The sequence below is a fragment of the Dendrobates tinctorius genome, unplaced genomic scaffold (genome assembly GCF_039654945.1).
Source record: "Dendrobates tinctorius isolate UK_male_01 unplaced genomic scaffold, ASM3965494v1 ptg000162l, whole genome shotgun sequence".
Lineage (NCBI taxonomy): Eukaryota > Metazoa > Chordata > Amphibia > Anura > Dendrobatidae > Dendrobates > Dendrobates tinctorius.
This window is the reverse complement of record NW_027361829.1, coordinates 62,560,181-62,574,674: the sequence shown is the minus strand read 5'-3', so window position 1 is coordinate 62,574,674 and position 14,494 is coordinate 62,560,181. Positions and strand designations below refer to the sequence as shown.

Sequence of the window (14,494 nt, the reverse complement as noted above, 5' to 3'; positions counted from 1 at the left end):
TGCTCTCTCCACTAGAGAGGTTCCTGCCAGTTTGGAAGAGCTGATTGCCATTTCCACCCGCATTGACCTCAGTTTTTCGGAGCGCGGTATGTAGCGTGCGCAATCCAAACGGAAGGTTACTCCGGCTCCCAATTTTTTTGAGCCTCTGGAACTACCCGAGCCAGAGGTTCCACTCCTAGAGCCCATGGAGGTGTCTCGTGCTGTTCTCCAGGCGTGTCCGGCACAAGACTCCAGTCGCGGTCATATTTGTCAACACGCTGTGTCTCAGAACAACAGTGCCCTGCAACGGCCAAATTCTGTAACACCGGGTAAGACCCTTGTTCCTCCCCACCTTCGGCCTAAGGTTCTTGCCTGGGCACACACGTCCAGGAGGGGTGGTCACTGTGGCTATATGCAGACCACAAAACTCCTGGCAGTGTCTTACTGGTGGCCGCACAGGACTCGGGATGTTAAAAAATATATTCGGGCCTGCGCCTTTTGTGCTCGGAATAGCCTCCTTAGGCGAAGAGCGGAGACACCTGCCGACACACGGTGGCGTTCCACTTTAACTTCCGCTCCCGCTGTCTCCCACGGGTCCCTTCTCAAACCTGGCAATGTTGCCACCCCTGAGGCCTTCCATGTGTCCCGGTTCTCTCTGTCATCTACCGGGACATCAGACTTGCCTGCGGATGAGTCTGAGGCCTATATCTCTTACGGGCACAAGTTGGTGGATCGTAAGGCTTAGGGAGGGGGCCCTAGATGGTGGGGTAATGTTAGGAGTCAGATTCCTGCGTTTACTCAGCAGGGATCCAGATCCTCACATTCTGCACTCTCCTCCTATTTTTCCACTGCAGAAGAGATTGCCTTGCAGAAAATCCCTCCTGAGGCTAAGTCCTTCTGTCCTCTCACTGGGCATGCTCTTTTGGGTGATCTCCCATTGGAGATCAAGAGTCATGTGCTCAGGTCCCATTCCAGTTCTCATTGGTCCATCTCAGAGATCTGGAAGCGTGCAGAAGGTCCCTGCTGCTATAAAAGGTGCGCATGGCTGTTCCGCCATGTGCTAGTATATTCATACTTGCTGCTGTGTATATGAGGATGAATGCATGATTCTGGTGCCTGAATCATTTGAAACCCCTTCCCTCTGATATTACGCATGTGAATAGGAGCTGAGTTAGTTTCAGCGCCAGCGCTCCTCTGCTTCAACTTGCACAGCTGCTAGCGTCTGACATTGCGCTTGCATCTTGCCTTTGTCTTTTGGCGGCAGTGTCCACGCCGTGCTGCAGTAGCAGCCTCCTTTGCATTCACAGTTACAACGCCACGCTCACAGTAGGTCTAGACGGATGTAGTGCCGCCGTCTTGGGCTACTCCTGTGACCGTATACCGTGTGTGCATTTTTTACTGAGTACTGTGACTATAACAGGCTAGGCGTTCACGCTTTACTTACACTAAAGCGTCTCTGTGTGTTTAACAGAGTCCGCTCTGCGCACCTGGGTGGAATTTAACCCTGTGTGCAATTCCGCCATATTGCTCCTGCCACCACTTAGCAGCGGTTATTTCACCTACTGCATGGTGGACCCCGAGCGGCGAACGCACATTATTTATATTTTTATTTAGTGCGTTCCGCTGTTCTTAACAGGGAGAAGTTCTTGTTTGGAGTTCAACCCCGGACACTAGCTGTCTGGTATGAACTTCAAACTTTACCGTTTGGGTTCAGTCATCTCTATGTGGGATGTGATTGAGGAAAATAATTTTATAAATTCAACAATATGTTCTAACTGCAATTATGTAGCAATATGTACTGCAATTCCAAATGTAAAGTCTAAAAATACATTTCCCAAAATAGTTTAATAATGTATTCATGATACTGCTTGATTTATTCCAATACACTGAGAGTAAAAATCATTTCACATAAACTTATAAAATTAGACTATTACATTTAGTATGTAAATGAAAATTTACATAGTATGTTTAATGGTCATTATTAGCATTCTGGTAAAAAAAGTTGATTCTTTCAATGTCCAAATGTTCCCTGATGTACAATTTACAAATTATGCTATCTTTTCAATATTATTACGTTATATAGTCAAATAGCTGAAGAGCCCGGCGCTACTGGGCATAATAACCAACTGTGGTTAGTTATAACAAACTATAATAATTATATTGCACATAAAAACATTTCACATCATATATTCAACACTACAGATTTGCAACACAAATTAACTAAACGATTACCCAAGTATTGATAGTATTTTATTTTCAACTCATTCAAGAGCCTTTTGATAAACAACATGTGTATCTGTGTATTTAACCCTATCCTGTGTGATAATGTCTGCTGAGCTGTGTACCTAATCCTCTCCTGTGTGATACTTTCTGCTGCGCTGTGTATCTAATCCTATTGTGTGTTACTGACTGCTCAGCCGTGTATCTAATCCTATCCTGTGTGATACTGACTGCTGAACAGTGTATCTAATCCTATCCTGTGTGATACCATCTGCTGAGCCCTGTATCTAACCCTATCCTGTGTGATACTGACTGCTGAGCCATGTACCTAATGCTATCATGTGTGTTACTGACTCCTCAGCCATGTATCTAATCCTATCCGGTGTGATACTGACTGCTGGGCCGTGTATTTAATCCTATCCTGTGTGATACTGTCTGCTGAGCTGTGCATCTATTCCTATCCTGTGTGATACTGACTGCTGAGCTGTGTATCTAATCCTATCCTGTGTGATACTGACTGCTGAGCAGTGTATCTAATTCTAACCTGTGTGATATCATCTTCTGAGCCGTGTATCTAACCATATCCTGTGTGATACTGACTGCTGAGCCGTGTAACTAATCCTATCATGTGTGTTACTGACTGCTCAGCCCTGTATCTAACCCTATCCTGTGTGATACTGACTGCTGAGCCATGTACCTAATCCTATCATGTGTGTTACTGACTGCTCAGCCATGTATCTAATCCTATTCTGTGTGATACTGTCTGCTGAGCTGTGTATCTAATACTATTCTGTGTGATACTGTGTGCTGAGCTGCGTATCTAATCCTATCCTGTGTGATACTGACTGCTGAGCTGTGTATCTAATCCTATCCAGTGTGATACTGACTGCTGAGCAGTGTATCTAATCCTAACCTGTGTGATACCATCTACTGAGCCGTGTATCTAACCCTATCCTGTGTGATACTGACTGCTCATCCATGTTTCTAATACTATCCTGTGTGATACTGACTGCTGAGCCGTGTATCTAATCCTATTCTGTGTGATTCTGTCTGCTGAGCCGTGTATCTAATACTATTCTGTGTGATACTGTGTGGTGAGCTGTGTATCTAATCCTATCCTGTATGATACAGTCTGCTGAGCTGTGCATCTAATCCTATCCTGTGTGATACTGACTGCTGAGCTGTGTATCTAATCCTATCCTGTGTGATACTGACTGCTGAGCAGCGTATCTAATCCTATCCTGTGTGATACTGACTGCTGAGCAGCGTATCTAATCCTATCCTGTGTGATACTGGGCTCCCCCTGCAGTCTGTGTCAGAGGGTGGTCTGTGTTGGCACGGTAATAAATTGTGTTATTTCCAGCTTTACAGAAGGACTATAACACAATAGAAATGATAAGAATAATAGGCAAAATTGTTTGGTGAATTGGAATGCGTGGGGTTAAAATTTCACCTCACAACATAGCCTATGATGCTCTCGGGGTCCAGACGTGTGACTGTGCAAAATTTTGTGGCTTTAGCTGCGACGGTGCAGATGCCAATCCCGGACACACACACCCACATTGAGCTTTATATATTAGATAATATAATAATTGCTGCAATTCATTGACCAACATTTGCCTCTGGTGGTATGCTCTTGTATACTTGATTATTTTCATTATAAAATCAACAATTCTCTGATGACCTTGAAGCGCTTGTTTGGTTATGCTTCAGTAGCTAGCTTTTCATACACTTTTTTAAAGCAATTTCCTTGGTTAATTGTACACATACACAAAAACTTATTGAAGAAGGTACTCTGTATGATTTATTTCTTTTAAACAGACATGTTGTTATAAAATACATACATCACAAACCACTACAAGTAAAACTACCAAATAAATCTGTGTTGAAAGGACCAGAACGTGCAAGGGCATTTAATAAATTTTTATTCTCTTTCAAACCATTGTGCTTGTCTATTCTTTCACTGAACCATAGCAATTTAATCTGCTTAACTAATATAGTACTGCAATCAACAAAACTGAGGTTTAATTAATCTTACTCATAAATAATCAGAAAGGAGAACAAAAGGTTGTTGGATTCCTGAGAAATGGCTTCATATATTTCAATAATCTATCTTAATTTAGCATATCACTAAACAGTAAATCCTTACATCTGGTCCATTTTTTCAGATTATAGCCAGATTCTGTAGTTTTAAGAGCTATAAATTTCTCTTCATAAAATTTTTCATATTATTTTAAAGGCTATGTATACCTTCTCACAGCTTTTTTCTTTGTTCGTTTGCTTGTTTATTAGGTGATTTGCAAAAAAAGTTACAAAACTATCAGAGTTTCCTCTCATTTATGACAGCTTTATTTTCTCCCCTCCCTTCTTTTTGATTAAAAGATAGTTCGAAGACGAAGGAGGAGGATGGGTTGTGCACAAATTTGCAGTGGACAGAGAGATAAATATCAAAAGAATTGCACAAAAATACTGTCTGTACAGTCTATGAAGAGAAAATTGCAGGATAAAAGCTATAATGATATGTTAGCTACTGAAAAGATCAGAACCTGTATACAGAGTTCACATCCAGCCTGTATTCCAGGAAGAGGCATTCCCAAAAGAGAAAAATCAGAAACTTGAATCTGGCTGTAAACTGTATATCTGGGAGTTTGTGAATGAATGGAGGTATGATGATTGCATATTAAAACCTATTGCATTTTTATTACCTAAAGGTATTCATTAAAGCATGTCAAATATTTTTTCCTACTCCAAAGTTCTCCATAGCCTTTAAACCATGTTTCCAGCTCTGAACTACAGTGTCCAGTATAGATTTACCTTAAAATGTTGATTAACTAATGTTTTTTCTTTAACCGATTAAAAATTGACACACAGTTGGCCTGTTTATGTAGGATAAGAGTTTTCTTTAAATCTAATTTGTAGTGTAGATGAAATAGCAAGTATTTATAAAAGCAAGCTACTTTGGAATTTACTGTTTATTCAAAATACTTTTTCTTATCAAGAATGGATGGATTCTTGATTCCATTATTTACTGCTTTCTGTCTGTTAAGCCCCCGTTACACACTGCGATATCGCTAGCAATATCGCTGTAAAGTCACCGATTTTGTGACGTTGCAGCGATATTGCTAGCGATATCGCTGCATGTGATACTTACCTCTGACTGGCTCCCCCGCTGATTATCGTTGGTCGCGCGTGAAGGTCCTGGATCATTTCTGCTGTGCTTCCTGTGGCGCCGACGAGCGATGCATGGACGCGGGCGGAGCATGTCAGGATCACCGCGTCTGACAGGTAAGTAGCGACCCACGACCCGCGCTATGTTGCTGGTGAGATCTGCCTGTTTGGCAGCTCACTAGTGACCACTTAGCGATGCACCAGCGATCCTGACCGCGTCATATCGTTGTCGGGATCACTGGTGCATCGCTAAGTGTAACGGTACCCTTACCAGCCACTCCTGAAATCTGTCAGCACTGGTCAGTTATCTAGACAAAAAGAACAGTGCTTACAAGCTCTTTCCAATAAAGTTTGTAAGTGCTGCTCTAAAGCTTGCTGAATCATTGGACCTGGACAGATTCAGTGTCTCTGAGCTTCTCCTGTGCTGCAGAGTCAAGGCTACCTCTCCTTGCAGCATTGGAGACATATTGGATCAGTGGTGTGACAATGCCATTGGCCATACTCTCAATCGTGAGCACACCACCCTCGGCAATCAGGAGAAAACTTATTTAATGATTAGATAAAGGAATTTAAAATTATAAGAATACAAAAGTATTGGTATCCATGTTAATGTTCTTTACACTATTTGCTATTCAACACAGCTTACAAATCAGCTTTAATGTTCAAGCCATTATAAGTTCAAGAATACCCATAATATTCTGTATTTTTACAATTATATTTTCATCCATCTAGTATTTATTTAACTTTTTAGATATTTATATTATTGTAAACTTTTTCACTTATTCTTATCATGTATGTGTAAATATGTAAAAGGACTCTTACTGCAACATACATGCCTGTGATAATGTTTGAAAGAATTCATAAAATTATAATGACACATCTTACTCAATTTAATATTTTTATTGATGTTCACATGTATAAGTGTTGCCAGTTTCTTTTGTAAATATATATATATAAGTGTGAACAAGATGAGAGCCAATATTATATCAGAATTGTCAGCTGGCATAAGAACACCCGAGAAAATCCATCAAAAAGTCCCACCAGATATTAACTTGCACATACAAATATATGAAACTTTATTATACAAAAAAGAAGCAAAACAAATTTAACACGATTAAAATCCACAATGTTGAAAGAACTGCTCAAGGATAGCCCAAAATAAAACTATGTGAATTCCCGGAAGGATAACCAGACATATGGCACTAAGAATATCGGTATAACAGTACCAAATGATGAAATACATATAGTAAGAGACCACCAGTGAAAAGCAAATCAAGAACAACTAACCATTAATTAAATCACAATCGAGTAAGACCAATTCCAAAACATAGAACATAACTCCAAAAACTCAAAGAATCTCACAAAACATGAATGAAAACTGTAACAATCTGATGAAAATAAAAAATACATTAATTGATTTAAGAAAGTAGTTTCTATACAGTATGGAAAAGAAAGCTAAAATTCTGCCTAAAAGAATATATATCAAATAGGAGGAACTCCCTAATACATAGTTATTAGAACAGTACATCATCAAGGCAGCGATGTACCAAAAATGAGATTAAGAAAATAATCAGATATGAAGTGGGATTTTAGCAATTCATAGGGAGAAGCAAGTCCTCTTGTGTACCACCGGGTATACCGGCTTCCTCGGGGATAATAGGGATGTCAAGAGTGCTTACTTACACATTCCAAAAGAACAAAGATCAAAGAAATGTAGACATCATAGTAGCAGACAGTTAGCTAACATTTTTATGTATATATTTTGCATTATGTTTAGTTTAGATCAGCTGATCAATCCCCTTGTTACATGATCTTTTGATGTCAATGTCCTTTCAATACTGCTTCTATTGGTTTATTGTTTTTATATTATGAGTGCTCACTTTTGCACATGCTCATGTTCTGTCTCTCACGTCTGTGTTTTAGAGACATATATGAAGGCATTGATATATAATTGACCTATCTTAGTAAAATAACTAAGTTTACCAAGTAATACTATAGTATTCAGCAAATCAGCATAATCACCTTTCAATTCTACACAGTACATTTATCAAATATTTCTAATAATGAGAAAAAAAATTGCTATCCTTTTCTGCAAACAACCACTCCACGCCATCAATTACCATCTTGTTTTCATGAATTGTCATCCTTTCAATGATTTTTTTTTATTTTTGGAAAGATATAATAATCTTATGAGGCCAAATCATAAAAATTTGGCAGCTGATCAAAAATGTACAAAGTCAGCTTAATTAAGATTTTGCAGTGCAATTTTTGGGTTTGGAAAGTTTTTGCTTAACCCGTAATGGTTAACTTCATAAATTCAAAATTACACAACATTTTCTGATAAAATTCAGTAAATGCATAACAAGGGAGGAAAAGCTCACGAATATTGCTAATAGCGAAATCCACTGCAATAATCCTGAACGGTGGCTGCAGTATCCAGCTGGCAGTAATAGGAAACAGTCAACAGGAAGTTCAGCATATCCATCCTTTATTAGTGTAAAAAATTGATTACTTTATTATTGATCTATTAAAAAACAAAAAAAAACAATACAGGGGATATTAAATCTGACACGTTTCAGAGTGGTTTACTGCCTGAAACACATCAGTTTTAATGTCCCTAGTATTTGTTTTTGTGTTATTATTTTTTAAGGGACCAATGATAAAGTAACTAATTTTTTGTACTACTAACGGATGGATCCTGACTGGTTACATATATATATATAAATATATATATATATATATATATATATATATATAACATTTCATTTTTGCTATAATAGTGAAACATAAATGTTAGTAATTATGCAATATTTAGCAAATATATATTCCTTACCCAGATATTTCCATCCTGATGATAAGGTTTCCAGTTTCTGGCTGTGTCACTGTAAAGCAGCCGGTATTGGGACACCCAATCAGAACTGCTATACCGCCCTTGAGTAGCTATTGCACGAATTTGTTTCCTGCTTCCAAAATCCACCTGCAGCCACTGATAATGATCACTGTCCAGTGGTGACCAACCACCATCTCCTGCAGATTCAAAAAACATCATATAATTAACAAATCGAATATATTATTGATTATACTAACATAATAGTTTTTGTTCAAAATACATCTCAAAGAATTTTGCATAACAAAACAGTTATCCTTTGTTACATAATTATTTACACCACAATCCCTCAGCTACTACTTAATAGAAAAATAGCATATTTGAAAAAGACCATCTAGGTTTGTGCCATTCAAATCAATACATATGCTGAATAGCAATCAATGTCCACAATCAATTTCTAATTATCATAAATCAAGTATTCTGTCCCTTACTGACCTTCCTTACTATAAAGCTATTTTCTCAAGGTATCCTGCTGCTATGTAAAACTACTTTCTTACTGCACAGTGGGAGGCCTTAATCTTTTGAATATAAAAAAGCAAAGTATATCAAAGCCAAGTGGTAGCACACATTATCACATTTACATAATCCCACAATATAATTTAATGAAAGACCTCAAAGCACGCCAAGTTGAAAAAAGCCCCGTAATTACAAATGGTTTGCTTTGATCAGTTAACTTCAAAACAGTACTAAAAAATCTTCAAAGTATTTATAATAGTAAAACAGTTAATAATAATATTTACTTTATAAAGAGATGGAAAAATTAGACCTTGTTCATACTGTGCAATAGTTATGAAGTTGTAGCCACAACCCTATAAATATATAAAAATGTCTTTTCATTCAGTTTACGTTCAATAATGGGAAAAATCAATAGTGATGTCTACACTTTTGGATTTAGATTATGTGACAGATGTGAACAAACCCTGAAGGTAGATTTCGACTCAGCTTTTTTCTTTTCTTTTAAAGTCTCTGTTGTTTTGAAGCAATTTCTTTTATTAAAAGTTGAGAGGTAGATTCAAAGACAGTTAAATAAAGTCTGTCAACCCCAAATGCCTATTCAAACTAAGCACAGGGCCTTGTAGAAGACTTAGCATGACAGCTTCTGCCATAGGGCAAAATGAGAATGTTGCCTCAGGCGGCAGTCTGAAGTGTCTCCCAGATTCAACTGATCCTCAGAGGCTCCCCAAAATAGATTTTGAACGGACGTCATGTTCAGAGCACTACTGGAACACTAGTGTCAGGATTCAATCTGGTAGTCTTGTGGTTGTCTGCCGGTGTCTCTATCAGCTGAGTCATTGGAGATCCTGTCGCTGTCCAGGTGCTGATTTGTCTTTGCCTTTTGTCATTTCTTTCCTACAGAAGGTGTTTTTCATTTGCTAATTGGCCTATCCTATCACTTTGCAAGGCCTTCTATTTAAACCTTACTGCTTCCTCTATTCCCTGCTGGTTTTAGCTTAAAACTACCCAGTTTGGTGGTGAAGGAGTAGTCCTTATTTGTGACAGTTAGTTGGTGTTTACTCTAGGAGTTTTCTGAATGGATTTTGTACTATGTGTATTTTCTTATGCTTTCCCATTTCGTTGGTAGCTCCTACTGTTGCCTTGTTCTCCACTTTGCTGTTGCTTAAGCATTTTTTGTATAATTGCAGTTTCCTTTCATACTATCCTGTTTCCTCTGTCTATCTGGTTTGTGCTCTTCATTTCTCAATAGTCCCATAGCTCCCTGTATGTGGGAGGAATTAGTTCATTTTGCATCCAGGAGCATACTAAGATTGGAGACCCAGGCCTCTCTACCTTCAAGAGGAATAGTGAGGACCCCAGCTCCAGGGACAGTTGCATACTCCTCCCCCTTACTTCAGACTGGCATATCGTGATATTATCACCAGCCCACACCATTGTTTGTGTTCTGAGAGACCATCAAGGATGTGGTGGACACCCTGACAGCGCAGTTGTGATTCTTTCCTTCAGAAGTGCCAGATATGAAGCAGCAGCAACTGCATGTGCTAACTGTCACTACGCAAGTTTTGTTAAATCTAAAACTGCTCTCTGAAACTCATAAATTTTCCTGATTGTTTCAACGGGGACCAAAGTAATTTTTCTGCTTTCCTTTCTTCAAATTATTTTTTCATCTCTGTCTTGTTTCACCTGGAAGTGAGAGTCAGTTTGTGGGTATTCTTCTGTCATTGCTCCATGGAGATCCTCTGGCTTGGGCATTTTCTCTGCCTGAGGATTCTCCAGTTTTTTCCTCTGTAGACACTTTTTTCTGTGCTATGTGTCTCACTTACAATGACACTGATAAAGTGGTTGGCCAGCTGCTGAATCAATGGTCCACAAGGTTGAATCAGGGAAAATATAGTGTGGAGGAGGACTGATCTCAGTTCAGATGCTGGGCTGTGGACACCTCCTGGAATGATCCAGCTCTCCGCAGTCAATTTTTCCATGGTCTTTACAGCCAGATATAGGATATAATGGTTCATAGTCCCTCCCTGTTGTCTTGGACGACCAAATATCTCTAACAGTACATTTGCACAGATGTCTAAGGGATAAGAAAATGTTTGAGGATGTTTTTATGACTTATCCCTTTTTTCCAACAGAGGCTGAAGAATTGATGCAGATTGAGGCCTGCAGAGCTTCCATGGAATGCATAAAATTAGAAACTCCTGCTCATTTCTGTCTGTACTGTGGTGGATCAGGTCATGTGATTAATCAGTGTCTCGGATACTAAAATGAGTTTCTTAAGTAGTAGAAGGAGAAGAAAAAGAGTCAAAAGTATGTAATAACACTGTTTCTGAAGGTTTAAGGCTGTCTCATGCAGACTACAAGTTGTTTCTTACAGGTGTCTTTGATTACCAAATCTGGAGTCATAGTTAACTCTGCATTTGTAGACTTAGGTTCTGACCGTGAATTTGCTGGAGAGTGTGAGTATACTGTTGTAGCTCTTGGTCATGCTGTTCAAGTAAAGCAAGAGGTTTCTCAAAATAAATAGTAGAAATAGCAGGTCAAAAATCAAAATGCAATATAAGCACAAAAAAACCCATTTGTCTCAGTTAAAGCAGTAGGGGATCAAAGAGTATATTCAGCCATCAAATTAATTTTCTTAGCATAAATTAACACTTAAAAATCTGAGCAGATTATCACTGCCAAAGCAGGAAAATTAGGGATTCATAATAAAAAGTATAGCCAAAGGGTACAAATATATAATATAAATAAATTTATGCAAAGCATGAGGTCCTGCCAAAAGGGAACAAGTGGAATTGATATAAACAAAGGTAAGTTAAAATAGGGGTTAATCGATGGGATAGGGCAGAGCAACATTTTGGGATTTAATGCAAGCACAAAAGGTCCCAATAAAGTCTAACACCCTCTCATAGAACCCTTTCAAAGGGTATTATCCTCATGTGTGATGTGGACAGGTGGATTAGATACTAATACCTACAAGATTGTAAAGTAAAGGGACCCTGCTCTGCCACCTATATGCACATTTCGCCATGTCTTCATCAGGAGGCTTGAGGCCTCCTGATGAAAACACAGCAAAGCACGCATAGTGACAGGAGGTCGGGGTCTATTTCATTTATGGTTCTACCTTCCATGCCACCTAAAATAGTGTTGGGTATGCCCTGGTTGCCTAAACACAATCCTACTTTCAATTGGGAGACTCAGATGTACCAAGGTGCAGGACACCCTTGATTGGGTACAACCAACTAACCGCAAAGCTTTACAGAGGTTCTTAGGGATTGATAATTGACATCTTAAGTTCATTAGGAACTTTTAGGTTATAGTCAAACCTCTTACTATATAGTCAAGCCTCTGACTAAGAAGGGTACTGATTTTTTCTCATGGTCCAATGAAGTATTTTAAACTTTTACTGCCCTCAAAACAGCTTTTTCTAAAGCCCTTGTCTATGGTTAACCAGTGTCTGAGCCACTGGAGATCCTGTTGCTGTCTGGGTGCTGATTTATCTTTGTATTTTGCTACTCCACTCTTACACCACTCTTACAGCAAGTGTTTTCTATTTGCTATTTGGCCTACCCAATTACTGTTCAGGTACTTTTATTTAAACCTCACAGCTTCCATTGTTCCCTGCTGGTGATAGCTTACAACTACCCAGCTTGGTGGTGAAGGAGTAGTCCTTATTTGTGAGTGAGCTAGTACTCTAGGAGTTTTCTGCATTTTTTTTGCAGTATGCACTTTTCCTTATCCTCTCCCATTTGTTTGGTTGCTCCTACTGTTCCCTTGTTTTCCAGTTTGCTGTTGCTGGATCATTTTTATATGATTGCAGTTTCTTTTCATCCCAGTCTGTTTCCCCTGTCTGCACCACAAAAACCAGGCTCATCGTAAAATTGCACTGGGTGTGCACCCACCCAAGTAAGTGCAATTAGCCACTCTGCTCAAGAATCATAGAAAAACAGGAGGACAACCAGAGTATAGCATAAAAAATCAATAAATTTTATTAGCATAGACAAATACTAAAATCAGCATAAAAGACATAGACACTGTAAGGACACCAATAAACCCGGAAGACACAATGCTGTGAAAGTAATGCCATAGAGAGTCCCTCTAATACCTAGTCACCGTCCCATAAGGATCAGTATATCACACAACGGGTTAAATCCTAACTGAATGTAATTAAGAGCCTCCAAACAAATGGATGCGGCTCAACCGACCATACGGCCTGTATATCCACCATGTAGCTGAGAATCCCGCAGTGAACAGATAATAGAAACAATAGAGGGAAAGCTGATAATAACTCACTTGATGGACACAGCAGAGGCTAACCGGAAGACCCCGACGCGCGTTTCGCTATACCACCATAGCTTTATCGAGGGGAAGTGTAGTGAGATGCTCCGCAGGACCTAAAGTACCCAGGTAAGTGATCATGTGATCATCAGCTGACCCGCTTCCGTAGTGCAGTGTATACACGGCGCATGCACTGTTCCCCGGTATTCTCAAGTCCAAGGCACAATTTGTTCCACAGATCAGAAATTTGAAGCACAAGCCTTGGACATGAGGGAGAGGTTCAGACAACGCGGTTACAGTGGGAGGAGCATAAAAAATGGGTATAGCAGGGCTAAACACATGGGACGTGATCAACTGTTGTATTCTAAAAAAGCTTTAAAAAAAGAGGACACCATTGTACGGTTTATTTCTGATTTTAATCATGAATGGGACAGTATGAGGGGTATCCTCTATAAACATTGGCCTATACTATATACAGAGCCTTCCCTTAGATCTTTTTTAACTGCTCGACCACAAATGACCCCACGGCGGTCGAAAAATCTTAGAGATTTGCTTACAAGGAGTCATTATGTGCCACCTAGAGACAATCTCTTTGGACATAATAGACAGTTGAGGGGCTGCTTTAAATGTGGACATTGTTTGGCGTGTAACAACATTGTTCGTACTAATCTATTTTCCTCTGCTGATGGGACTAAAGATTATACAATCAATGAGTATATCTCATGTAATAGTACCAATGTAGTTTACTACGCAACATGCGGGTGCCCTCTGATTTACGTAGGGTTAACCTCGAGGGAGTTATGCGTTCGTGTAAGGGAGCATATTCGTGATATTATTGCTGCCAAAAAAGTCAAGGAAGATTCCGACCTCAAAACGATCCCCCGACATTTCAAAGCAGCACATAACTGTGATCCATCTGAGTTTATGGTAAGGGGGATTGAAATTGTACATACAGGGATAAGAGGTGGTAACATCAAAAAATTACTTGCACAGCGGGAATTAAAATGGATTGTACAATTGGACACCCTAAAACCCGCTGGTCTCAATGATTCTTTGAATTTTGGTCCTTTTTTGTAATAAGTTACTTTATTGATTTTCTTTTTCTCTCCCATTCTTTTATGGTTTTTTATGTGTGGGTGGGGCTTCTTTTCTTCTTTGTTTTTTTAATAATCATCTTTTTTCTCTTTTTTTATTATTCAGTGTTCTCATTATATATATATGATTAGATTCTTCACATTTATGAACGGTCTTCAGCAGGATCAGAAGACTTGGGGACTATGGAAATATTTATCTCCACATATCGCTTATATGCCCACTTGGATCCATGGATTCATTGGATTTATATCTATTTATAGTATTGATCATTTGTGTTTATGGTGAAATGATTTATATATGTATCATGCTCAGGGATTGTTTATTGTTATATAATTCTACATGTATTGCTGGGCTGTGAGATCAGTTTCTCTAGACCCCCTATGGATTTAGATGTTATATCCTTTTTATGTAATG

General features: G+C 39.0%; 1 protein-coding gene across 1 annotated transcript in view; it reads right to left on the bottom strand.

Moving 5' to 3' along the window:
- The window catches only part of CNTNAP2 (contactin associated protein 2), a 2,930,334-nt gene that overhangs the window by 2,033,249 nt on the left and 882,591 nt on the right, over positions 1–14,494 (bottom strand). The window contains exon 3 of the mRNA XM_073550056.1: positions 8,201–8,394. Within this exon, the coding sequence (XP_073406157.1) occupies positions 8,201–8,394 (194 nt within the window). The remainder of the gene's footprint in view (positions 1–8,200; positions 8,395–14,494) is intronic.